Source organism: Denticeps clupeoides, chromosome 4 (genome assembly GCF_900700375.1).
Source record: "Denticeps clupeoides chromosome 4, fDenClu1.1, whole genome shotgun sequence".
In the NCBI taxonomy this organism is placed as follows: domain Eukaryota; kingdom Metazoa; phylum Chordata; class Actinopteri; order Clupeiformes; family Denticipitidae; genus Denticeps; species Denticeps clupeoides.
In genome coordinates, this window is record NC_041710.1 from 1,976,176 (window position 1) to 2,003,002 (window position 26,827).

The 26,827-nt window shown below is 49.5% G+C and overlaps 1 protein-coding gene across 11 annotated transcripts in view; it reads right to left on the reverse strand.

Annotated features, from left to right (window-relative positions):
- The window catches only part of LOC114788377 (suppression of tumorigenicity 18 protein-like), a 36,436-nt gene that overhangs the window by 1,438 nt on the left and 8,171 nt on the right, over positions 1–26,827 (reverse strand). Inside the window, exons 1-22 of one of the 11 annotated variants that reach the window (XM_028976898.1) lie at positions 26,277–26,483; positions 16,046–16,164; positions 13,820–13,856; positions 13,711–13,741; positions 13,432–13,583; positions 10,294–10,914; positions 8,725–8,859; positions 7,957–8,047; positions 6,744–6,830; positions 6,452–6,660; positions 6,017–6,198; positions 4,608–4,829; positions 4,115–4,224; positions 3,585–3,656; positions 3,415–3,477; positions 3,088–3,156; positions 2,785–2,847; positions 2,341–2,421; positions 1,254–1,475; positions 1,084–1,172; positions 717–856; positions 73–216 (exon numbers count right to left, since the gene is read on the reverse strand). In XM_028976898.1, the coding sequence (XP_028832731.1) occupies positions 73–216; positions 717–856; positions 1,084–1,172; positions 1,254–1,475; positions 2,341–2,421; positions 2,785–2,847; positions 3,088–3,156; positions 3,415–3,477; positions 3,585–3,656; positions 4,115–4,224; positions 4,608–4,829; positions 6,017–6,198; positions 6,452–6,660; positions 6,744–6,830; positions 7,957–8,047; positions 8,725–8,859; positions 10,294–10,914; positions 13,432–13,583; positions 13,711–13,741; positions 13,820–13,856 (2,820 nt within the window). In that variant the 5' untranslated portion in view covers positions 16,046–16,164; positions 26,277–26,483. Of the gene's footprint in view, positions 1–72; positions 217–716; positions 857–1,083; positions 1,173–1,253; positions 1,476–2,340; positions 2,422–2,784; positions 2,848–3,087; positions 3,157–3,414; positions 3,478–3,584; positions 3,657–4,114; positions 4,225–4,607; positions 4,830–6,016; positions 6,199–6,451; positions 6,661–6,743; positions 6,831–7,956; positions 8,048–8,724; positions 8,860–10,293; positions 10,915–13,431; positions 13,584–13,710; positions 13,742–13,819; positions 13,857–15,622; positions 15,994–16,045; positions 16,165–23,683; positions 23,692–23,793; positions 23,899–26,272; positions 26,484–26,827 lie in introns of those variants that run through there. The other 10 variants (XM_028976897.1, XM_028976896.1, XM_028976899.1 and 7 more) reach the window with 10 other exon arrangements.

Sequence of the window (26,827 nt, forward strand, 5' to 3'; positions counted from 1 at the left end):
AGAAGAAGACTGGTGAAGCGGCCGGGGCGCGGCGTGGCGCGGCGCCCCGAACGCTGCGGCCGGCTCGCTTACGATCTGCGGCAGCTGGATGTCGCTGAGGCTGCTGATCAGCGCCTGGCTCAGCCGCGCCAGCTCCTTCAGCAGGCCGTCGTTGTGCTGCTCGATCATCTTGTTCTCCTCCTCGATGCTCTTCAGGTTGCACTCCATGGACGAGATCTGTCAGAAGAAGGGGGGAGCGGGTCAGCAGGGCGTCCATTCAGGAGATACGGCAGCTCATAGCTGGACAGACAGACAGCAGACATGATCAAACGGGGCATTCGTGTTCTCCAGGATCGAGACTGAATATCCAATGAATAAATAAATAGTTCGATCAGCGACGGTAATGTAACGTAAATGTAACGTTCCATGTATATTAAAACCCAGTCAGTATAGCCATTTGGAATTTTGAAAAAGTGGAGATGTACACATTTTACAGAATTTATCCCTTATCCAGAGCGACTTACAACCAGTAGTTACAGGGACAGTCCCCCCCTGGAGACACTCAGGGTTAAGTGTCTTGCTCAGGGACACGATGGTAGTAAGTGGGGCTTGAACCTGGGTCTTCTGGTTCGTAGGCGAGTGTTTTACCCGCTAGCGTGTAGTTTTGGAGCGGATCACATCTGAATGCCGCGTTTGACCGGCAGAACTGATTCTGCTGCACGAACGGGCTGTTTTACCGCCAGATACTCCTGCCAGGGTGCGTTGCTTCTTACTTGGGTCTGCAGCTTCATCATATCGGCTTCTATTTTCAGGTTGGACTCATTCAGCTCCTTAATCTCGTTATCCAAGTGCCGCATGTCCCCGTTATTTTCAATACCTGTTTCAGAGAGGAAGCAGCAGCACAATGGCGGTGAAGCGCGCCGCCACCGCGATTTCACGCGGGTCACGTCACGTCTTATCAACACGTGTCACACATCACATATCCGCTGGGCATCGGGCGACCTGGAAACGCTCTATTCAACGTAATAATAATAATAAGAAGAAGAAAAGGCCGCGTTCAGGACCAGATTCCCCGCCAAAACCGCCGCCGCGGCTGCCGCTTACCGCTGCTGGCTTTCAGCTTGATGGTCATCATTTCGTCCCCCGACACCTTCTTTCTGATGCTCTGGGCGTTCAGCGGGCATCCGGACAGGCTGGTGCCGGGGAGCACAAACGTTTCCGCATTAATCGCCAGTCAGACCTTATTCTCGCGGCCCAATTCCGGGACGGCGTACCTCCGGTGGGTGACGAAGACGTTGTTGGCGTGGCCCAGGCCGTTGCAGCCGGGCAGGGGGCAGTGGGGCAGCTCCTGCTTGCACACCTTCCAGGAGAAGGGCGACCCGTTGGCGGCGCCCTCCTTCTGCCGCTTGGCCGCGACGGGACAGCTCCCCGCGCTGCGGTGCGACGTGTACTTGCCCGACACGTGGCCCTGGCCATCGCAGCCGATCACGGGGCACCTGCCATGACGGATATCGATTATTATCATCGTTTAGAACCGCATTTACCAGACGCCCTTATCCGGAGCGACTTACAATCAGTAGTTACGGGGACAGTCCCCCCCTGGAGACACTCAGGGTTAAGTGTCTTGCTCGGGGACACGATGGTAGTAAGCGGGGTTCGAACCCGGGTCTTCTGGTGTGTTACCCACCTGGCCACTACCACCATTATTATTAATGCAACTTGCGGCACAGAAAGTCGCCGAAATATCGGTCCACTTCAACCCACAGGAAGACCTTCCCTAACCATTACGGAGATTAATCCGGCAAAATGCTGATTGAAAACGGGGAAAGTAATCACATCTCTGCGGACGAGTAATTATCGAGTCCAACTTGCCAGTCCGGCCCGGCGCAGGTTGGTAATGGGACGACATGAATTGCACATAATTGCGGTGCATCCGAGAGGGAAGGCCGGCGCGCGATTCGGGGGGGGTCGCCACCTCTTCCCTGGATGGCCCTCGTTGGGCGGTGCGAGAGGCCGCGGGGGTCCGTGTACGGGACCCGGCCCGCCGACCTGGCATTAGTAATTAAGCCGGGGGAGGAGGAGGACGTCGGAATTAAGCCGCAATCAATTATATTACTCCCCCCCCCCTCGTATTATTCCAACATTGTGACTGCGTGACAATCGCTCGCGCGAAAGCCGCACACGTAAATACGATTTCCACCAGCTTTACAGTGTTGGAGAAGTAGAATTCAGATCTATATTTAGCCAGGCTTAGTGCTTAAAATGATCAAGGCTTTTCATGGTTTAAGTAAAGCTAATTGATATCAGCAGGAGCACGTGGGGGGAAAGAACAGGAACCCCCTTTCTCTGCCGTTCCCTTACTTGATCTCCTGCTCATCCGCCTCGTCTTTGTTCGGCGTCAGCTTCAGGCCTCCCTTCCGTGCGCGGGGACAGCCGGACAAGCTGCGGGAGACACATCACACCAGTTCACGGGGGGTTCTAGGCCCTGCGTGGAACGGTCAGGGTTTGTGGTGCAGTTCATCGTCTGTCCACCAGAGGCTGACGAAGACGAGGGGACGTTCACTATTCCATCTACAAATTACTTCTGTCAAATTAAACGTCCAAATCGGAATTCAGCATGTGACAAAACAGTCATTTCCAGAAGAACCTTATCCAGAGCCAGTAGTTACAGGGACAGTCCCCCCCTGGAGACACTTGTTCAGGGACACGATGGTAGTGAGTGGGGTTCGAACCTGGGACCTACTAACCCGCCGTGTCTGTTTGTTCCTGACCGTATTAATAAAAGGTATAATATATTTTTTGTACCTGCGGTGGGAGGCGTAGTTCCCGGTCACGTGACCTGATCCATCACAGCCAGGCGTGGGGCACCTGAGAGGCAGAACGGACTTTAAAGGGACCGGATCGGGCAGCCATCCTGACAGCGCCACGATCCGCCGCGCTCTTCTCGCTGGCACGGAACGCTGCGATATACTGATTTTCATGAGCTAACACGTTACATGTCGGGCTCAGAGTAAACTGCCAAGTCCGTGTGAATATAGTTTTATTACAATGCCAAGCGCTGTACGTGTCAGTAAACATACAGATATTTTAGGACGTGATGGTACGTACTTGAGTTCCTGAGAGTTGGCAGCCATCAGCGACTTCAGAGTCTTGTCAGCCAGCGGGCACCCGGACACGCTGCGGATATCAGAAGGTTACTGGCATAATCCCGCCAGCGTTACGTCTAAACGACACCGATACCGTTAACGTGTTGAAGGATAGAGTCGAATGTGTGTCGGAAATTAGAGGGGATAAATAAAATCGAAATGAATCTCCCCCATTTTGTGTCTGACTGTGCAAACGATCTTTTCTGTTATTATCATATTAATGTTATTAATGTCGGAAAAACAAACTAGTTGATCTTAAATCAGAAAAAATATATATTTAATCGTTTACCTTCTGTGTGAAGCGTAGTTTCCAGTCACATGACCACTTCCATCACAACCTGGGGTTGGGCAACTACACACACACACACACACACACACACAACAAAGGCTGAACATATATTACGGGCTGGTGAAACCTGCCATACATGGCTTGAGCCTTGGTTCCATAATAATACTAACCATGTTAACTGCTCATTGGCGGATGCGGTAAACTCAAGTGTATTGTGGGTTGTGTTACTCTGTAGCTGTTTTCTGCGGCATTAATTGTAGTACAGAACATTTCCCAAATTTGAAAAGACAAAAAGAATGATATTAATTATAAATAGCTGTTAATATGTAGACAGGAACACAGGGTCAGCACTCCGGCCTGGGTCACTGTTGATAAAAGGTGACATTTTATCCAGATAACGTTCCCTGACATTCCTGTATCAGTTTGATATCTGCTCGCTTTTTTTAAAAAAAAGTCACACATGCTGTCATTTTCACCACACTGTTCACGGTGACACCCTCAAAACGACACCTCGCTACACAAACCCACGTCACAGACAAAGACAGACACTCTACATTCTATTTAACAAACCTGGACATTCTCATACTGTAGATTATAAATCCTGACACGGAATATTCTATTTCATAAAATTCACACTGTACACCCTGTTTATGAATGCCTCTTTTCTGCAGAATGGATTTGAACTCCCTCCACCTTGTACCTCATCAGCTCCTTCTTGGAATCTCGTAACAGTATCTTGGATTTGGGGCTGGCCACGGCCGCATCTCCTGGGAAGGCTTTCTCCTCGGGCGACGTCCCGTCGACTGGATCCTGTTGTGGAGAAAACACGAGCCAACATGACGAACCGCAGCGGTCACCTGACGCGGCACCACAGCGCTGGCACTGAGTTTAAAAAAGGATCCGTCTGGGCATTTTAAAAAGGAGGCGTGACTCCCAACTGCTTTATTAAGTACCGGGATTTTTCTCTATGAAATTATAATTAAAAATAAAATAGCGTTTATCAGATGTCCTTATCCAGAGCCCCTTTCAATCAGTAGATACAGGGACAGTCCCCCCTGGAGACACTCGGGGTTAAGTGACACAAAAACCGAGAACCTTTATGGGGTGTCACATCAGTTTTTTACCATTTTCTCTTCTGAAAACCATCATTCGTTTTTTTTTAAAGGACAGTAAAGATGAACGTGAGGTTTGACCTCCTTGTCCTGCTGGCCCGGGGCCCTGCTGAAGTTCAGGGGGGCGTCCCAGCCGTCGGGGTCACACAGGTAGAAGGCCGCGGGGATGTGCAGGCCGCTGGCGACGGGGACGGCCAGGGACTCGCCCAGAGGGGCGGGGGCCGGGGCGTCGGCCAGCTTGTCCCGTTTCTTCTTCATGCTCAGGTCCAGCGTGCCGTTCTCGTCCACCTCGATGTGCATGTCCTGCAAAAAAAAAAAAAAAAAATCGGACACTTTCACCGCTGGCTTTTTTTTTATTAAAGGGGGGAAATGTATACATATAAAAACATATATATAAAAAATAGAATTGCAGTGACATAAGAGCGACGCACCTGAACAGCACGAAAGCGTCGACTTGGAGAAAAACGTCAGGGCGGCGTGTAATTCTGCTTTTTTTTTATTTCTTATTTTTTTCACCGCGACAGCTGTGTCGTTTGTTTTCTAGGACACGCAACAAAGATGGCAGCTGGGGGCGTGGGTTTTAGGTCATCGCCATTAAAATTAAAAATTAAAAAAAAAAAAAGCTTTAGCGCCTAATGGCCATGAGCCTCGCTCCGGACCCGGGCCGGATCAAACTTTCGGCTCGTTAAATCGCGACCGCAATTATTCCGCACATATGTGGCCGCTTTCCCCCCTTTATTAAAACGACAAAAAGGGGGCTCTCGGACAAATTAATATGCATGACTGATGTAAAAAAAAAAATACAAATCAAATAAAATGGATAATAAAAAAAAAACTCTCACGCAGCTGCTTATTTTCAGAAATTTGCATGCGGCGTTTGGCATTTTATTTCCCGGCCGATCTACGGCCCGGCCGGTAACCTCCGCCCCCGGTTAACGCGGATGACGCGCCGCGCCGCGCCGCGCCGCCGCACGCTGTTTAATTCATGCGCGCCGCTACCTGGGTCCTCCCACACACGCTGGCAGCGGGACGGGGGGGACGCGGAGGACGGGGGGGGACGCGGACGCCTCCGGTCGCTCGTTACTTCGGGGAGAAGCAGATTTGCATTTTTTAACGCGATTAAAGTGTCCAGTCCGCCCGCTGATTGGTTTAATCTCGACCAGCTTAACGCCCGGACACGTGCCCCTTGTCCAATTTATTACTATTTCATTATTATTAATAGGAGTCCGAATCGGCCACGTCTGATTGGCATTGGGAGAAGGAGGCCGATTGTACTTTCTCGGCCTCCTTTTGATGTGATTACACAAATGTTCCCTTTGTGTACATTAAAGCTTTATGGGGGGCAGGGAGCCCCCTCTTGTTTCCCCGCCACCAGGTTCTCTGTGCCAAAAAGTGCCGTTTGATGTGCTCCCCTTTTTTCATACACAAATCAGAGTTGCCGCACAATCGGCCGCATTAAATGCCTCCTCCGAGTGGCCTAATTTGATTACCTTTGTGGACGGTGCCAGGGGGCGCGCGCCGAGCCCCTCCATCTTGCTGCGGTAGCGGGTGGAGAGGTTGAGGATGGCGGTGGTGGCCGAGTGGGGCGGCAGGGACTCGCCGTCGGGTCGGCGGCCGCCCGGCATGACGAGTCGGCCGGCGGGACCCAGGAAGCAGGGGTACTGCGGTGGAGCTGAACAACGATAATCGATAATCGAAATGAGGAACGTTTCCACAAGTAATAAGAAGGCACGATGGGGGTTAATAAATCAGCTGAAAATGAATAAGAATAAACGTTTTTCCCCAGGATTCTTGGCATGAACACTTTTGATAAGCGAGAGTGCCGTGATGCTTCATGGTTTCCTAAAGCAGCTCTGAAGAGCAGCCCTGGTGACAGATTTGCTGCATCTGAGGACGTCGAGTCTGGAGAGACGTGTGAAACTCACAGTCGGTGGAGAGAGAGAGATCCTGGTCCTGGGCGACTGCCATCGGGGGTTGCTTGCCGAAGACCTGGGCGTCGAAACTGGCGTAGTCGAAGTGGATCTTGCTGAACTTGTCCATGTCCTTGGTGATGCTGGCCTGGAGGGCGGCGGCCGGGTGGGTCAGTCTGTAGCTGAACTGTCCGAAATCAAACTTCTTCATGAGGCCCAGAGGTCTGGACAGAAACCGCACAAACATATCGGGGTGAGATCTTCTGTACGCCAGACACCCCACGAAGTCCATAAGCCCATCCCTCACCTGGGCAGCCGCTCCTGTCTGCATTTACTGGGCTCATCCTGGGGTTTGGAGATTTTTCCTGCAGCTGCGATTGGGCACCCTGAGAGACTGAGACAGAGTACAGCCTGGTAGTATAGTATAGTATAGTATAGTATAGTATAGTATAGTACAGTACAGTACAGTATAGTATAGTATAGTATAGTATAGTATAGTATAGTATAGTATAGTATAGTATAGTATAGTAGAGTGTAGTAGAACATAGCAGAGTGTAGTACAGAGTAGTAGAGTGTATTACAGCATACAAGAGTGTAGTACAACAAAGTAGTGTAGTAGAGTGTAGTAGAGTGTAATACAGTGTACCAGAGTGTAGTACTACATAATTGAGTATATTACACTGTAGTAGAGTGTATTACACCATAGTAGAGTGTATTACAGTATAGTAGAGTGTATCAGAGCATAGTACAGTGTATTAGAGTGTAGTACTACGTAATAGAGTGTAGTACTAAGCAATAGAGTATATTAGAGCATACTAGAGTGTAGTACTATGTAACAGAGTGTATTACAGCATAGTAGAGTGTATTAGAGCGTAGTAGAATGCAGTACAGTGTAATAGAGAGTAGTACAGCTTAGTAGAGTGTAGTACTACGTAATAGAGTGTAGTACTAAGCAATAGAGTATATTACAGCATATTAGAGTGTAGTACTACGTAACAGAGTATATTACAGCGTAGTAGAGTCTATTACAGCATAGTAGAGTGTATTACAGCATAGTAGAGTGTAGTACTATGTAACAGAGTATATTACAGCATAGTAGAGTGTAGTACTACGTAACAGAGTATATTACAGCGTAGTAGAGTGTATTACAGCATAGTAGAGTGTAGTACTATGTAACAGAGTATATTACAGCATAGTAGAGTGTAGAACTACGTAACAGAGTATATTACAGCGTAGTAGAGTGTATTACAGCATAGTAGAGTGTAGTACTATGTAACAGAATATATTACAGCTTAGTAGAATGTATTAGTGCATAGTAGAGTGTAGTACTGTGTAAAAGAGTATATTACAGCGTAGTAGAGTGTATTAGTGCATAGTAGAGAGTATTAGAGCGTAGGAGAGTATATTACAGCGTAGTAGAGTATTTTACAGCGTAATACGTTCAGACGGGAATTTGTCTGAAATGATGTTTCTAGGGTCAGTGTATGAGGTGGTGAGGACGATGAAGATGAAGGACTCACCTCCTGTGTGTGCTACGGTTGCTGTTGACGTGCCCTCTGCCCGTGCAGCCTGGAGTCGGGCACTTCAGCACGTTCTCGTGCATGGCGAGGACTGCGGACAGAACCGGGCGTCCGGATAAATAGACTCAGAGTGGAAGTTATATACAATATCAGTTGGAGCCAAAATGCATGCAGACCAGACACACGCGTATTATAGAAGTTTAGTTTGCATGTAAAAAAAAAAAAAAAAAAGTTTTAATCCTGCGCGTGTTTTTTAATTAGTTTGTCTGGTTATTTATTTGCTAGCCAAGCCTTTGATTAGTAAACAGCTTGTGGACGGCGCATACTTGCTTTCATACTGAGAAAAGTTAATTACATTTTCAGCTCCTTTTGTTGCATTACTGTTAAACAGCGACTGTTTGTTACAGAACATAAAAAAAAAACAATAAAAGTCTTTTCAAGCCAGATAGTTCCTCTTCAGAAGCGCCTAAATCAAAGTTCACAGGACAGACGGACATTTTCATTTCGCGTTCTCCGGCAATTTCCGCCGTAGATGTTTTAAAAGTCCAACTCCTCCTTCGTGCAGAACAGAAATGTAATTAAATGAAAATGCTTCACTTTTTTTTTGGACTGTGCAAGGGATGCAGCTGGACTAATTTGGAAATTAATTAGTCATTCATTTATAATGTGCTAGAGAATATATGAATGAATTTGTGAATTTATGGCATAATTAAATACTTTAGTCTATGCAGTGGGTATATTGATTGAATGATTTTTGGCTGCACTCACTCTCAGGCGGGACACGGACTTTGTGGGGACACCCCGACAGGCTGCGGTGGTGCGGGTACAGGCCGGTGACGTGGCCCGTGCCATCGCATCCCGGCGTGGGGCATTTCACATCCTTCTTATCGGCCCGCGGAGAGTCTGCAGACAAAACAGAGGACATTTTTTAACACTTTTCCTCAATATGTGTCTACATGCAAATACAGACAAATCAAATACTGATACAAAATAAAGACTAATAAAATAGTGGCAATCTGTCAATCAATCAATCTGCCCAATAAGAGGCCAAATTACAAATTTTCCGATGCATCCCTTTTTCCGTTCATAATTGTACTAAATGTCATTTCATAGTAATCATAATATATGTATTTGATAATTAGTGGTAGTCTGATTAATCGGTCGGTTGATTTAATTTCATGTATTAGTGATAAAATCAGCATTAAAATAAGATTACAGATGTTCATTTCATGATTTTTTATACATGTATTGTTCAGCAACAATCTTTTGAGTTATTAGTCATGCCGGACACGCTTCTTGTATTTTATTATTCGGGTATCACATCTCTTCACTCCCGTGCTGTAATTAGCCAAATTAATCGATTGACAGATTATTTGGTCTGCAAATATTTTTTTTTTCCTTTATCACCAATATTAAAGTTATTAATTTTCATACAAGTAAATAACATATAAACAGTGTTATTCTAAATTTTATTAAATTAAATATCATATATTATGATTCTTTTTTTTTTTTTATGTCTGTTCTCAGCTGCCCCGTTTTTCATTTTTATTCTTCGCATCACCAGAAATGATTAAAACCAGTAAATGTACAGTAAGAAAGCAGGAACATGCATAAAATGCTCCCGTTTAATCTGTGACGTTAGTTAAGGCAGCAGCAGTTTTGCGGAGGGCGCTCATTTCTTAATGCTCGGCCATAGAAAGATTACACCCGGGATTACACGTTTAGCAGCAGTCATTTGAAGAATCAGTGGGTAAGATGAGTGGTACTTTAGTGGGATTTTGGACTTATGCTCATGGTTAAATATCTGCTTGATTCCTATCAAAATCCAATATTCCCAGGCAGGGCATTTCCATCAGAAGATTTCTCCCTCCAGACCAGTTATTCATTACTTCACTTGTTGCCAAATGTTTTTAATACATACGTAAGAGGATTTGATCCATCTAAGGTCCCCCCCCCCCGCCCCCTCGGACCCCGCCAACAATTTAACAGCATGCCTGAAAATGCGAGCTTATATGCATTATAATATCACGCACTTATAATCAAAGTCTGGCTATTTCCAGATGCACATCGCAAGGAATATGGAAACGGGAATGATGGTATAATTGTCTGGGTGGTAGTAGCCTAGTGGGTAACACACTCGCCTATGAACCAGAAGACCCGGGTTCGAATCCCACTTACTACCATCGTGTCCCTGAGCAAGACACTTAACCCTAAATTGCTCCAGGGGGGAGACTGTCCCTGTAACTACTGATTGTAAGTCGCTCTGGATAAGGGCGTCTGGTAAATGCAGTAAATGTAAATGTAAATGTCTCCCAGCATGCCCCGGGGGAGGGCTACCTTTGCAGTGCGGATATCCGGCGCGCCCGTCCGCCTCCAGCAGCCGCTGGTGCCGGCGTTCGCCGCTCATCTGCTCCAGGAGGAAGCGGTCCATGTCCTTGTAGGCGTTGTGGAGGGCCTGCCTCTGCTCCGACTGCAGCGCCACCGCCTGCTCCAGCAGGGTGAGGTTCAGCCGCGCCCGCTCCAGGTCCAGGGCCCTGGCGGAGAGCCCCGGGCCCCAGGCGCCGTCCGGCCGCAGGTCCTCCTCGCCGTCGCTGGGCTCCTCCGCCCGCAGCACGAAGCTCAGCGGCGCCTCCTCGTGGAGGAGCGGAAGCACGTTCCTGGCCGGGACGTCCTCCGCGGGTGCGGCGGGGCTGTGGTGGACTCCGTTCAGGGGGGACAGGCGGGCCCACTCGCCTCCGTCCCTCTCCAGGTCCTTGTGTCGAGAGTGGCTGTAGGCCGCAGGGACACCATCGGAGTTCTGCTTGTCCAGAAGGTCGTCCTCGTTGTCCTCGTCCATGGCGTCTGGCAGGGGGGAATCTTCACTCGTGTTTTCGGACCACTGCAGGGCATCGTGGGATTGCGTGTGTGTCTCTGGGTAGACGCCGCTGTCCGGTTCTTCGTTTGCTCCGTAGCCGTTGTCTAAAGCAACAAGACGCATTTTCAGGACACGTCCATCTTGAAAAGCACAATGAGGACGGAATTATTCAGCACGCATTTTCTTCAAAGTCCACAGACACGATTAACGGGCGTGTTTCCGTCAAGAACACAGGCGAGGAAATTAAGCCGAATTGGCAAATCCAAATCTACAACTTGACACAGATTGAGGAGCGAGGGATTATGATTCAGGAAGGGGGAGAAACACGGTTCGTAGCGTCTGACACGAGTTCTTTACGAAGAGTAAGCCAAGACGACGGGTTCGCGGAAGACACTCGTCTCCGAGGTCCGCAGAGACGGATATTACAATAAAAAAAAAAAAAAAACAATCTGCCGCCGGGATTGCAGCCCCCACGTGTTCCGGTTCTTTTTTCCAATTCGAATAAATGTAAATCGCTTCAAATCGTTTCTAGATTTCATGAGCTGCCAGGCAGAAAAAAAAATATCTAAAAAATAAAAAAGCAGATATATGGCATTTAACACTTTCTTTTTTTTTCATGTGCTAGTACATGGAGTTGAATTAGACGTTAACTCTGATCTTCTAACACGCACAGCACGAATAAACCGGCACCGGCACAACGTCCTACTAATGAATGCAGCCGATTATTCACAGCGCATAATAAACAAGTCGCTTTATTTAGTGCAAGAAGAAGTGATTTTATGGGTCAGACAGATATGGCTTTTTAAGCACGCTGATCCCCTTTAAATGACACATTACAATCCCAAAACAGGCCTGGTGATATTAAGCCCGGTGCCCAATGATCAACAATGGAAAGCTATCATCTGGATTGATTCGAAATCTCCTCTGATCTGTGGATCTGTATCCTCTTACGAGCCCCGGCGGGCCCGGGGTGGAGCCCGGCGGCACGACAGGTTGACCAGATTCCTGGGATTCGTGGTCCTCTTGAGGAGAAAAACCGGCGCGGCGCATTAACTTGTAACTTATATTAAAAAACCCCAACGGCACGTGTCTTATCACGTGAAGTGCGGCCTACGCGGCGTAAATAAAGGCCGGCCGGTTGGTTGGAGGACGGATCCGGGGATTAAACATCTTCCTCCACCTGACGGAACGCGATAAGGAGCCCGGCGACGAACCGAGAAGCGGCGGCGGCGGCCAGATTGCGGCGGGCGAGGCGAGATACGGCTCGTCAGCATCGATGTCTCTCCTCCGCGTCGCCGGAACACTCGCACTCCAAACACAGGCGTAAAAATAGCGCCGCGGCCAAAAAGTTCGCCAGTTACGCTTAGCTACAATTAACGGCGCACTTCGCCGCCGTCCAGATGGAGGCACAGGCCCGAGCGGCAGAAAAAAGGGAAAGAAAGGAAGGAAGAAAGAAAGAGGGAGCGAGGGAGGGAGGGCGAGAGAGGAAGAGAGGGAGAGGAAGTGAAAGAGAAGCTTGGACGCCGGCTGCGGTTTGTGTGTTGGAACAGGTGAACGCTTCGTACTCCAGAATAGCCATTACCGGAGCAGGGCTGGGGACCAGAAGCTTGGCGAGTGTCGCATGCAGAGGCGTGCCACCAAATGGAGGCTTTAAATCCCCCCGTCCCCCCCCGCGCTCCGGTTTTTTGTTACTAGACGCCGATGCTCCGCGTAATGCCTTTTTCCCCTCCGTCCGTTCCGTTCTTCGCCGCCGAGCCCACGTTTGATGTTCGGCGTGGCGGCGCGGACCCAGTTGCGTGGAATAACACCGATCGTTGGTGGGGAAGCGGGCTGTAAAAGGGTCGGGATAATTGTGGTGTAATATGAACCCGGGAAACAAATAAATTCCATTTCCAGCAAATCTGCTCAATTCATCGGGCTCTTCTGTTGGTCCATTTAACGACCCACATGTGTCCAATAATGGCCCGCAGACATTATGCGTAATTATGTATATTTGGGCCGCGTTGGACGGCCTAACAAAGGCTTTGGAAGGGGACAATTACGTTTGTTGCTTAGTTACTCCGTTAAAAATACACCGAGCGAGTGCAGATTACAGGGGACGGGGAGCGGCGCACGTAAAACCCGGAGCTTTGTTGCCAAAATGTCCATAATTGATTCATTAGGAAATCGGCCTTTTAAAAATAAAGCAGCGAGCGTTACCGCGTAGCGACGGCGTTACCGCTTTTAACTCTGTCAATCAGTCAAGAAACGAAGAGTAACGCACACACACACACACACACACACACACACACACACACACACACACCCGCCGCGTCCGGCTGCCAGGAATATAATAGCGGATCAGCTGTCAATAACTTTGGTAGGAGGATGTGATAGACTGGCCGCTCGGACCCGGCAGCGTAGTCTTACACTCTCTCTCTCTCTCCACACACACACACACACACACACACACACACACTCTGTGGCCGGCAGAGGGGCGGGCTGCGGGGTTTGGGTGGGGGCGGGTGGCGGTGGCAGCGGAGCTGGTGATGGCGGAGGAAATATGAATGCAACAGATGGCGGTTTAAAATTCAGCGTCAATTGTTCGTCAAAACAGACAAAACAAGGGGACATCTGTCTACCTGCTGGAGTGTCAGCGGTCCCCGCGTCGTCTCTGTCGGGACTGGGGCCCGGGCTGTAGTGCCGCGGCTTCATCAGGAGCGACTTCCTCTTGTTGACGGGGGCCCCGCTGGGGCCGTCCTGCGCGCCCCGCTTCTTCGCCCCCAGCAGGGTCCTGCCGGCGAGGAGGGGACGTGAGACGCGCCGCACATCATATTCTTTCACGTTACACACGGGCAACTTTGTATGGACCGTCTCCGCGGCGCTGGCCGTGGAGGCCTGGCGGGCCGACGCCGGCTTACCTCAGAGGCTCGGCGACGCGCTCGTCCGGAACTGCAAACAGAGAGGGGAGAGGGGGGTAAATACGCGCGTTTACGTTTCCACCGCGCCCGTCCACGCCACGCCGCTCACCTCGACCCCCGGTACACTCCTCCCCGTCCGACTCCATCTGCAAATTCAAATTCAAATTTTATTCGTCACGTACACACGCTGTGATATGCAGCGACTGCTACAGACCAGAGTATTGCAAATGTTGCAAGTATACAATAAACCAATATGCAAATATTGCAAACATAACCAAATATTACACTTTTATGTCTTTAACACAAAACATAAAATGTGTATAACAGCAAGCTATAAAGTGAAAACATTTGTGCAAGAGTAAAAAAAAAAAGAGTAAAGAATTTGTGCAAAATTTGTGTGTGTGTGTGTGTGTGTGGGGGGGGGGGGGGGGGGGGGGGGTGGGGGGATGAGTCCAGAGTGATTGAAAGTGGAAGTGAAAGTGTTGGAGTGTATTAGAGTTCTATGTAGTGGTGTAGTAGTAGCCTAGTGGGTAACACGCTCGCCTATGAACCAGAAGACCCGGGTTCACATCCCACTTACTACCATCGTGTCCCTGAGCAAGACCCTTAACCCTGAGTGTCTCCAGGGGGGACTGTCCCTGTAACTACTGACTATAAGTCGCTCTGGATAAGGGCGTCTGGTAAATACTGTAAATGTCAAAAAAAAAAAGAAAAGTAAGTTGTGGTTGTTGAGAGGTCGTATGGCCTGAATAAGAAGAAGCTCCTCCTCCTTCTCTCTGTGTGGGCCTTCAGGGAGCGGGAGAAACAGGACGTGTCGGTTGGACATGACAGCGATTTCCACATTAAAAGGGCGTGCGCGGGGCTAGAGGAGTCGACCCCGACCCTTTAATCACCCCCCAATCATTTCAAGCCCCGACCCAGTGGCCCCGGTGGCCCCGAGAAGCCTGGGAGGCCCCACAAGGACTCCCGAGGTTTTCTGGGATTACGGGGACTGTGAACGACGCGCTGGCACCTCCAACTTCTCCAGTTTGTCACGTGGACGACGTGACTCACCGCGCGCTTCACATATTTTCTAACCCGCGGCTAAAACGGGAGGAAAAGTGGGAAAAAGCGGCGCGCCACGTGACACTTCGGCACATCGGAATTGTTTTTTTTTTTTGTTTTTATTAAAGCTAAAAGCAAATAAATAAATAAAACCACGGCGGCATCTGCCGCGCGGCGGCGGAGAGGTGGGCCGAGGGAAGGGAGGCGTTAATATGCAGCCTCTCTGCCGGGCCCCAAATAAAACCTATTAAACGTAATTATTCGGGCCCGATGGCGGCGCGTGGCGGCGGTGGCCGCGCCGGTGGCGCGCTCCGAGTCTCCGGCTGCACCGTGACTTTACCGGTAATGGGAGGGCCGACTCCTCTGGCTGCTCTGCTGTTGTGATTGAAGCTACTGACCCCGTCATACATTCATAATGGGGGGAGCAGGTGTGGCAGTGATGGACCCTAATTTCCTTTAATAAACCTTTTTATGTGGGCCCACTCCTAATGCCACGCCGGCCCCTCTGAGGTCCCTGCCGTAATAGGTTCATTACTTTTGATTACCGGGGAGCCCATCGAGACAAACAACTCGCCACCACTATAGATTACATTCTGTAAAAACTAATGTACCTGATTAGTTCATTACACTGCGCTATTTCACGCACACACACACACACACACACACACTTCTGGACCGTCGCTAACAGCTCTTGAAAGATGGATCTGTTTAAATAGCTGAGAGAGGGTTTTTTTTGTTTTTTTTTTAAATAATAATTTGAAATAATAATCATAACTCATGAAGCTATCTACATAGAGGTGTGGGGGAACTCTGATAATAGTTTTGGTTTGAAATGACACGACTCTCGAACAGGGAATAATCGAATTACCAGCATTAGTGCGTTTAATGGCGGCGAGGTAAATAATTCTCTCCCGGCCGCTGGACAGCTGCACCTCCACCAGGGCCCTGGGCGGCATTAAAACGTCCCTCAGTGTCACATGCTGTCACACGTGGGTGACAGAGTTGAAAAGGTCCTCTGCAGAAGATTTTCATTTAGAGCAGGACAGAGCTTGAAAAATAAAATAATACGAATGTAAATGGGCATATTTTGATCCTAACGTCCATATTTGGAGCAGGATGAGAGCCTTGTTAAAGATCTGGCTGTGTTGATATATAGTGGAGATGATGAGACCTGCTCCACCTGGGTTTTATGGGGGAACCAGACTAAAATCAAGGACAACCAGACCACCAGTAACTGGAACCCACGGCAGCCAGTCATGAAACACACTGGAATGAATTTAAATGTCCATACCTTGGTTGGCGGTATGTGCACTGATGTAGACGACGCACGGCAAGGTCCCCCAGGTCCACCCTGCTCAGTGTGTGTGCTGGACTGAGTCGGTCTCAGGGGGTGGACATAAAGTTCATCCTCTGTAGACCAGACAGAGAGACGGGCATCACAAAGCTAAAATCCAAAAGGTAATAACCTGCATTATGGTCAACGATGTTCATCAATGTTCATCACATCCACAACCTGCTCCATCAAACACAGCTCTGACAAAACTCCACACATCCACTCGCCCTGTACCAGAACATCCAATAAGCCAATAACAACCAAAAAATGTCCACAGCAAGTACATGCAAATACAAGAAAAACTACAACAGATCATTCCAGTGAAACACATGCAGACTCTACACCAAAAAATACAACCAATAATCAAATACAATCAATAATCATGTATTACACACCAATACCCTGTAACATACACCATTAAAATGTGTAAATAAAGGCAAATAATCCCACGAAAGAGTGAATTTAACTCAAAACCACATATTACATCATGTACAATATTCCTTCTGTACAATATCAGACGGATACCTGTCATCACAGGGCACCCAGATACTCGTCCCGAGTAATCTCATGACTGGACTACTGTAACTCCCTTCTAGCTGGTCTACCTCTATGTACCATCCGACCCCTACAACTCATACAAAATGCAGCAGCACCTTCCCAACTTCTCCACACCACCACACTGCTACGTTACCTCCACTGGATCCCAAAATCCCAGAATTGGCTCCATCCGGCCCCTACAACTAATACAGGACGCAGCAGCACCTTCCCAACTTCTCCACACCACCACACTGCTACGTTACCTCCACTGGACCCCAAAGTCCCAGAACCTGCTCCATCCAGCCTCTACAACTAATACAGGACGCAGCAGCACCTTCCCAACTTCTCCACACCACCACACTGCCACGTTCCCTCCACTGGACCCCAAAATCCCAGAATTGGCTCCATCCGGCCCCTACAACTAATACAGGACGCAGCAGCACCTTCCCAACTTCTCCACACCACCACACTGCCACGTTCCCTCCACTGGACCCCAAAATCCCAGAATTGGTTCCATCCAGCCTCTACAACTAATACAGGACGCAGCAGCACCTTCCCAACTTCTCCACACCACCACACTGCCACATTACCTCCACTGGACCCCAAAATCCCAGAACCTGCTCCATCCAGCCTCTACAACTAATACAGGACGCAGCAGCACCTTCCCAACTTCTCCACACCACCACACTGCTACGTTACCTCCACTGGACCCCAAAATCCCAGAACCTGCCCCATCCGGCCTCTACATCTAATACAGGACACAGCAGCACCTTCCCAACTTCTCCACACCACCACACTGCTACGTTACCTCCACTGGACCCCAAAATCCCAGAACCTGCTCCATCCGGCCTCTACAACTAATACAGGACGCAGCAGCACCTTCCCAACTTCTCCACACCACCACACTGCTACGTTACGTCCACTGGACCCCAAAGTCCCAGAACCTGCTCCATCCAGCCTCTACAACTAATACAGGACGCAGCAGCACCTTCCCAACTTCTCCACACCACCACACTGCCACGTTCCCTCCACTGGACCCCAAAATCCCAGAATTGGCTCCATCCGGCCCCTACAACTAATACAGAACCCAGCAGCACCTTCCCAACTTCTCCCACACCACCACACTGCTATGTTACCTCCACTGGACCCCAAAGTCCCAGAACCTGCTCCATCCGGCCTCTACAACTAATACAGGACACAGCAGCACCTTCCCAACTTCTCCACACCACCACACTGCTACGTTACCTCCACTGGACCCCAAAATCCCAGAATTGGCTACATCCGGCCCCTACAACTAATACAGGACGCAGCAGCACCTTCCCAACTTCTCCCACACCACCACACTGCTACGTTACCTCCACTGGACCCCAAAATCCCAGAACCTGCTCCATCTGGCCTCTACAACTAATACAGGACGCAGCAGCACCTTCCCAACTTCTCCACACCACCACACTGCCACGTTACCTCCACTGGACCCCAAAATCCCAGAACCTGCTCCATCCGGCCTCTACAACTAATACAGGACGCAGCAGCACCTTCCCAACTTCTCCACACCACCACACTGCCACGTTCCCTCCACTGGACCCCAAAATCCCAGAACCTGCTCCATCCGGCCTCTACATCTAATACAGGACGCAGCAGCACCTTCCCAACTTCTCCACACCACCACACTGCTCCCGAGTAAGATGATGGAAATTAAACACAGTACATCTACAAAACGCGTTACACGCATGGATTAAAGTCCTGGTCCAGTGTCTCCTCAGATCAGATCATCAGACCGAGATGAAAATGAAATTCAAGCCCTGAAAATGCTTAATTTACTGTTTCTTTTTATTTCGTTTATCTTGTTTTAATTTCAGCGGCGTGAAGAACTTTATCCACGTTCTCAGTAAGTTTCCTTGTAGAACTGGGCTTCAAATAAAGAACTTTGTTAACCAGCTTGTTAGTTAATCGTTAGTTAAGTCAGTATTGGCTGTATGGACAGAGATTTAAAAAGAAAAAGACTGACCCTGTAAATTTGGTTTTCACTACTGCAACCAGTGCAAAAAAGTTAGTCTGCATGCAACTTATATCACCTAAAAAGAGTCTAAAAAGGCTTTACCCTGTAATGTACAATAAAATTCTGCATTTTAGTTAAATGCATAAAAGTGCATTTAACTAAAAAACACACATTACAACATGTACAACATGTCATACAAGCTAAACACTCAACACGACACTGATTCATGCACCGTTTAAAACTGAAAAAAGGCTTTACCATGCAACATAGACCCTTAAATTGTGTAAATAAAAGGCAAAAAGTCCAATAAAATAATCCCATGAAACTAAAAACCACACATTACAACCTGTACAACATGTAATACAAGCTTAACACCCAACACAACGCATGCAACACCAATACATGCACCTTATACAACTGAAAAAAAAGCTTTACCATGTTACCTACACCCTTAAAATATGTAAATAAAAGGCAAAAAGTCCAATAAAATAATCCCATGAAGCTAAAAACCACACATTACAACCTGTACTACATGTAATGCAAGCTAAACACCCAACACAACGCATGCAACACCAATACATGCACCTTATACAACTGAAAAAAAAGCTTTACCATGTTACCTACACCCTTAAAATATGTAAATAAAAGGCAAAAAGTCCAATAAAATAATCCCATGAAACTAAAAACCACACATTACAACCTGTACAACATGTAATGCAAGCTAAACACCCAACACGACACTGATTCATGCACCGTATACCAAATAAATAAAAACCAACCCTGCAGCTAAATAAACTCCATACAAACTAAGCAAAACGTACAACAACACACACGCGGCGTGTCCTGACAGTGCCCGCACACACGTTTGGAGGTGACGTAGAGGCTCCGCCTACTCGTCTCCCACCCGACCCCATGCGGTTTGTGAAACAAGACGCAAATTGATTGCTCGACAGAAATCAAATAACTTGTGTCTAATTAATAGAAAATATCCATAACGAGGCGGGGAAGAGCCGGGCACAATGGCGGCTCTAATCCCAGCACACTTCAGAGCTCTTATCGGAAATGTATTTATCTGTGTTTGCTTTGTGCGGGAGAGAGAGAGAGAGAGAGAGAGAGAGAGAGAATCGTCTTAATTACGGCGGCAGAGCGAACGTTTCCCTCCTCAAAGCGAACCCCGAGACCGCGGGTCAGCGGGGGAGGGCCGGCGCCTCGTTAGCATAATAAAAAGGCGATCCGCGTCTCCGGATTGTCGTCTGCTGAATCGTAATTTGGGCGTCGGGCGGTCCGGGGCCCGGTGGCTGCCGCGCTCGGCTCGGGCCCCCGGGGGCCGGGAGATACCTGATGGCGCCGGGGGGGTCGCGCGTGTTAATCTGCTCTGCGTGGCGGCCTGTGGCCTGACCCCATCTGCCATCTTCCCATCACAGGGGCCCGGCGTGGCCCCGGGGCTCCTCTCCGGCACCAAAAACCGACAGAGCAAGTCTTCCGGTTGAAAACGTCGCAAAACGACTTCCTCCTGGTCGTCTTTTACAATCGCTAATCGCAAGAATATATACGACTGGAATTTTATTTTAATCGTGTTGATCGACACTTCAGAAAATGAGCAAAGCCAATAAAAAAAAAGGAAGGAATAAATACGAAACCCGACCAGAATTAGATGAAAATTCGGCACGGCTTTTAATCCGGAGAATAAATGAACTTTTTCCAGGTGGACAAGTCCACCACTGGGCCGGCGGCGCCTTTAAAGGGGGAGCGGGAAACGGAATTACCGGGAACGAGATTTAACGCGCGCTGAATGGCTGCTGCGATTAGATTACGCTGCCGCTGTAATTATTGAATAAACCTGCGCGAATAAATAAAGACCTTGAGAGCTCGATCCTTTCCTCTATCTGGCTTTTTTTGGCTCGGCCGTGTAGGCCGGCCGCAAGGTCACCGCCAGCCGATCCGCTGTTGATGTTTTTTGTCTCCTCCCCCAGAAGGGGTTAAATCGGGAATGGATTTAATTATGGAATGAATGGAATTATAATGCGCCCGCAGCAAGTTTGCCTCCTTATTTATTAAAGCAGCCGATGGCCAAGGTTTGATGAGCCACTTCTGGCATAATTGAGTCATCACACAAAGAGGGTTCCCCGCATTCACCGAGGGGTTTATCAGCGGCGAACAGACCTGATTACTGGCAATTACACCCCGATGTGGGGAAGGGGCGCCAAGAAAAAAAGGCGCCGGCAACTTCTCTCTGTCTTTACAGTTCACCCCGGGAATCGTTTCCACGTTCATTTTCCAGTCCTGCGTAATAGGCCCGATAGCACCCGTTTACGCTCATATTTCCCCTTTAATGAACGTCTGCTCGTAATTGTACGCGGAACACGTGAACTGTTGGGCTTTTTCTCTTTTGTTCTCATCCGCTTTGGATCAAAACACAAGTGAGCGTACGTCACAATAACAATACTAATAATACTACTTCTAATAATAATAATTATAAAGTCTCCCCGCACCACAACTCCGAGGGCAGGCTTTGATAGGGAGCGGCTGAATAGGCCCAAATTGAAAATGCTATATAATGTTAAAGAATACACGGGCGCTTTCAGCACCTTCCATTGACATGCAAATGAGGCGGCGGCGAGTAAAACAGGCCGCGGCTGCGAGCATTGTAATAAACTCTCCCGCTCGTTTCATTCTGCGCTCCCGTTAAAAGGCTTCTCCGTTTCCAGCGCTTGCCCTCCCAATAAAAAAAAAAAAAAAGCAGGCAGCTGGACATTAGAGTTACGACACCGGGGGGGCTTTCTGGGATGCTCCTCCTGGCAGCCAATCAGATTTATGTCCTGGTCCGACACGACGAGTTTTCGAATATTTTAACAATTTGTAAAAATAATAACCAACGCATGCGTTTGGAGAAAATCGAGCGAGCGGCTAATAGCTCGAAATTTTTTTTAAAAAGGAGCAATTTTTGAAAATAAAATTGGGGGGACACGGGGATCAGAGGGACGTGGAGAAGAACCCCTTGAAGACAACTGTGATTCCTGACAGCGAAGTCGGCGGCGGCCGCGGGCGCCAGGCAAAGTGTTTGCATCGCGGGCCAAATTGGTCACTTTACAAGGAGGGCCCGGATTCCTGCATCGGCGCCCCCGAGACGGGGACACTTCGGTAGAGGGGGGAAGAAGGAAACCGGGGGCCTGGCTGGCCGCGGATGGCAGCGCTACAGGGGAAACTTGTCGCTGGCTGCACCCGGCGAAGGCCGCATCAGACGGAGGGATCCGCTCGACGTTTTTTGGTCTATCTCGCTCGGCGCGCCGGCTCGGGATGCCAGACCTCGGGAAGTCCAGACTGTCCGCAGGCCTCGCTCCACTGAAGTGGGTCCAGTGCGACTCGCCCGTCCCTGTTTGAAGCTGCGTGTCGGTTTTGATGACCAATTTCGGGCCGACGCTCCACTTAATTGTCCCCATTTGGAGTTGCGCTACACTAGACGCGTCCTGACGAAGTTACGCTAATTGCTACACGGCAGAGTCAAAATCGCGCTTTAAAGTTTCGGTCCAGCCCCTTTTCCGCCATCGGGCCGAATGACAGAGACGGGGGGGACGAATGGGAGAAATGGCGGCCCGAGCTGAGGGCCAGGTGCTGGCAGGGGGACGTCTACGGCGGCCATTGTCTTTTCCGCACTGAATGCTACCAGGTGGTTGGCAATTTCGGAGCGACGCGGTTAGCGCCCGAGCTAAACCCCCCCCCCCCAGCGCACAAAAGGCAGGTCTCCTCCACTCCCAGGCCCCTGGGTGAAGAGAGAGGGGGCGGCCGGGACCTGAAAGGAGCGAACACACACACACACACACACACACACACACTTTAAAGGCTGATTCGTAATCTGATTGCGCAGAAATGAACAGCCCGCACGGCAGCTGTACTTTCCCAGGGTTAATTACCTTCCACGCCGCTCCCCTAATGAGTCAGCTGTTCCTGCCATTAAACGGCTCCGCTCCGTCCCGTCCTCCGCAAACACGGCGGCCCCGCCCGACCAGCGGCCGCCCTCCGGCCCCGGACCCTCGGGTGACCTTGCTGCCATCACCCAAGCGTTGGGTCTTCGGGGGGGGTCGAGCGGTGTGAGGTTCGAGGCGGAACGAGCGAGACCCCCCCCCACCACCAAACACACACACTCGAACATGAAACAAGCTACTTAGTGCAAACACACACACACACACACACACACGCAGCCCGAGTTGAGCGCGCTTATCTCTCGGCCTCCATCGGCTCACGGAGACACAGCGGCTCGTCGCCGGGATCCCGTAGCTTAGCATTTTTTTTTCGGGGAGTTTTAAGTGATTTTCGCCAGCATGCGGCGGGAAAAATCCCCCCCCCCCCGCCGCCGCCGCCACCTGGATTACGAAGTCCCGTCCTTTAACTGGTGCCAGTATAAACCCATGTTAACTCGGATTTACCGCGGCCGCACCAGCTCCCGGTCCGAGGCGGCTTTGTCGCTGCTATTTTGATGCATTAAAAAGGCAATAAAACACACACACACACACACACACACACACTGTGTGTCACATGTGACATTCTGAAGAGACCCTGCGATTTCACCGTCATAACGGAACGGAGGGAAAGCAGGTAACCATAGAAATGAATTCGTGAGAAATAAATAAGTAAATAGACGGCCGGCGGCCCTTTCTAATAAATCACTTCTCAGGCCGTCACCTGGTTTACAGTCGTCAGAATAATCACCACACACACACACACACACTCGTCTGGGATGACGGAGTTAAGCCCTCACTAGTTTATCCTTAAAAGGTTTCCCGGGCGGCGGGATGAGTTTGAACCGCGGCTCGCCAGATTAGCAGATGGGCCGTGATTATGATGATATGCATCAATAAAATGAATAATCTTTAACAAAATGTAAATTTGACCTAACTCCAGGATTTCACGAAACACACACACACACACACACACACACACACACACGCGCTCTTCGGCAGGCATTTGGCTGATGTTAGTTGGACTGTCTGGTCGGAGGAGATCAAATCGACTCTTACGGTTGTTGTTCTGCGCTGTTTTAAAACGAGAAACTTTATAAAAACCTGGAGCATCATCGGCATCATCGGCATCATCAGCATCATCACCATCATCACCAGCCCTGCGGTAAAGTTCACCAGTCGATTTGCCGGAGGGACGAGAAGCCCTGACTTACCGGCTACTGCAGCCCGGCCGCCGCCGCCACCGCCACCGCCGCCGCGCGAGTGGGATAGTCCAGCCGAGGAGCCGAGCGTTGTGCCGCGCTGTGCGTGGGGGGGGGTGGGGGGGGGACACTGTGATGCTCTGCCGAGTGGCGCTCGGTGGCGTCTTTCTCTCTCTCTCTTTTTTTTTTCCCTCTCTCGCCCCTCTCTCCTCCAGCCTTTTGTGTCACTCGCTTAACGACCAATCTCATTAGCCGGCGCGGCACAATGGGCTGAACAGTTTCTGTGTAAATATACCACATGGTGACCCTCAAGGTGCGACCTCCGCACCTCGCGTCCGATTGGAATATATCCGCCGCTCCCAGAGACGTTAGGATTTAATCGACGGGCCTTATTACACTTATAAATGTAAAATAAAAAACAACGTTTTTATTTTATTTCCGGTCGGAAGGAGCCGCCCCCCCCCCTCTCAGCTGGACATTTTAAGATGATGCTGGACACATTTCCGCGTCTGGTCCCCAGTCCCCGGCTTTATTGTCACAAGTCCTGTAATTCCACCCAAAATGATTTATTGTGCGCACTGGCGGCGATGACAGCTGTCTGTAAGCACCGGGGACGTGTCTATTGGCCGACTTGACCCCTGTCAGAAAACAAAACACACACACACACACACACACACACACACACACACACAAAGAAGAGCGCAGCCTGGGACGAGCCTAGCGAGGTCACTGGAGATTTTCCAGACAAACGCAATCCAGTGAGGGAGGGGGGGGGGTGTTGGGCCCGGGTGGAGGGGACGGGGGACGGGGGGGGACAGAAGAATAAAAGGACAGGCTCAGAATCTCATTTTAGCAGACCGCACACAATCTGGGCTCCCACAGAACTATCTCTGCCTGACCGCTCTCCATTTATCCCTTATCAGTGTTTACCAACCGCCACTTTTCCTTTATTCACACTGCGAGGCTGTTCTCTTACTATCAGTCAACAGCTGACACCGTGGAACTGCCTCAAAGGCGAGTGGCGGGATCAAACTGCACCAAAGCTGTTTAAACAATACAACAGAGGAAATAAATTCATAAATCCTAATTCTTCCCGGCCCACAAGGGTACGGGCGGCCGCTTTATAGTGGCGCCAGCAAACAAAACCGCAGCCAATGAGGTAACGTTACCATCCAGGTAGGCGCTGGGACGCGGAAATAAAAAAAAAAACTCATACGGGGGTTCGATACGACGCGAGAATTTGGGGCAAATAAATAAACCGACATAACACACTGTTGCAGCGTGTGTGTGTGTGTGTGTGTGTGTGTGTGTGAGCGCTCCATTTAAACCAACATACAGTAGGGGCGCAGCGTCGGCCAATCGCGGCCCATCAGCGCTGCTTTTCTGGAACTCTGTTCAAAAGTTAAGTAATTAATTGCATTTATCCTCGCACCAGCTGCTCGCCACCAGATGGAACGTTTCTGAAACCTTGTTGAATTAAATCCACATAATTCATTTTCCTGGATTATCTGAGTGAAGTTTGAGTGGGGAATGCGTGTTTTTATTTTTTTTTTTAAAGAGGCTCCGTCAGGCCTCGTTTCTATTGGCCGATCGGACAGGAAGTGGTGACGAAGTTGCTGAAAGTCGTCAGGAGACGCCTGATTGAAGAACTAAACTTGTTTTTTCCGGATCAGGACCTGTGCGGCGCGGCACCATGGACAGCGCACCCCCAGAGACCTCCGTTCCCACCAGGATCGTTCCGTCAGGAAGTTCCGAAGCGAAGTGGTGAAACGTGTCCTCCGTATTTAACCGTCAGTGGGCAGCCAACGGGACCTCAGTGGAACCATGACTCTTCAGGATTCGAACCCGCAACCTTCATTAACCATCAAAACTTCAGACCAATCGGACCGCAGACTATTATCAATCACGTATTCGTTTCTAATTCAGGGTTTTAAAAAAAGCCACAACACGAACAGATGAAATAACATGCACGAGTTTTTTTTAAAAAAGACGCGACCTTTGACCTCAGCTCAGGTAAAATAAAGGACTTTTTCGGCATCGGGAGCGGGTGTCGCAGCCCTGACATGTGTTCCTGTACGACCCCGCCACCGCCACTGCCGCCGCGCCCGCTCTCATTTAGGTGGATGACATCTAATGCTATCTGGAAGACCGAAAATGGGTCGCGGCGCGGTAAAAAAAAAAAACGTTTGAGCCTTTTAATCTCCTCTGTCTGAAACCTGGAGAGTGCGGACAAAAAAAAAAAAAAAAAAGAAAGGATTATAGGTATATTTTAAAAATTGGGGCTTTTACCGTAAAAAAAAAATTAAATTCAAGTGAAAAAAAAAAAAAAAAAAAAATGTCATTATTCTGTCATGTGATTAAGATGCAGCGGTCGGACGGAAATATAGAAAGACGGCAGCCGGCAGCAGGCCGCAACTTTCCACGCCGTTCACCGGCAACTCGGTAAAAGTGGAGGGGGAAAGGCGGGTAATAATAAGTAAAAAGCCCAGACCTACTTGACTGGTCCCGGAGGTGGGATTGGTGGCGGCGCCGCGTCCGGATGGTAGTCCCCAGGACGGTGAAGCCGGGCTTTTCTCTGCCCCGAGATAAGCACCTGCGCTCGCGGCCCTTCTCTACGTCACACCTCCCTATTCACAGGCCCTCAATATGATGCACATTTGCACATCAACAGCATCCCCCCATCACTCTCTCTCTCTCTCCCTCTCTCACACACTCACACACACACACGCACACACACTCTTCAACTCCCCTGAAAATCTGCACAACACACACACACACACACACACAGCGAGCGGGGAGGCGGCAGGGATTTATGGCTCGTACGGCGTTTTTTTTTCCGCTTGTCGTCGATCTGAAACTTTCACTCGCATTGTTGTCATGCGCGGTGGGCATATGCCCCCCCCCCCCTCCCCGTATCACTCATCATGCAAATGAGGGGGGGGGGGGTGTCACTCCTCGGCGGCAGATGGTCAGGGACGATAACAATGGCCCGACCAGAGCGGCTTCGGTGTCTGCGACTTTATTGCTACGGAAACCCGCGTAACGG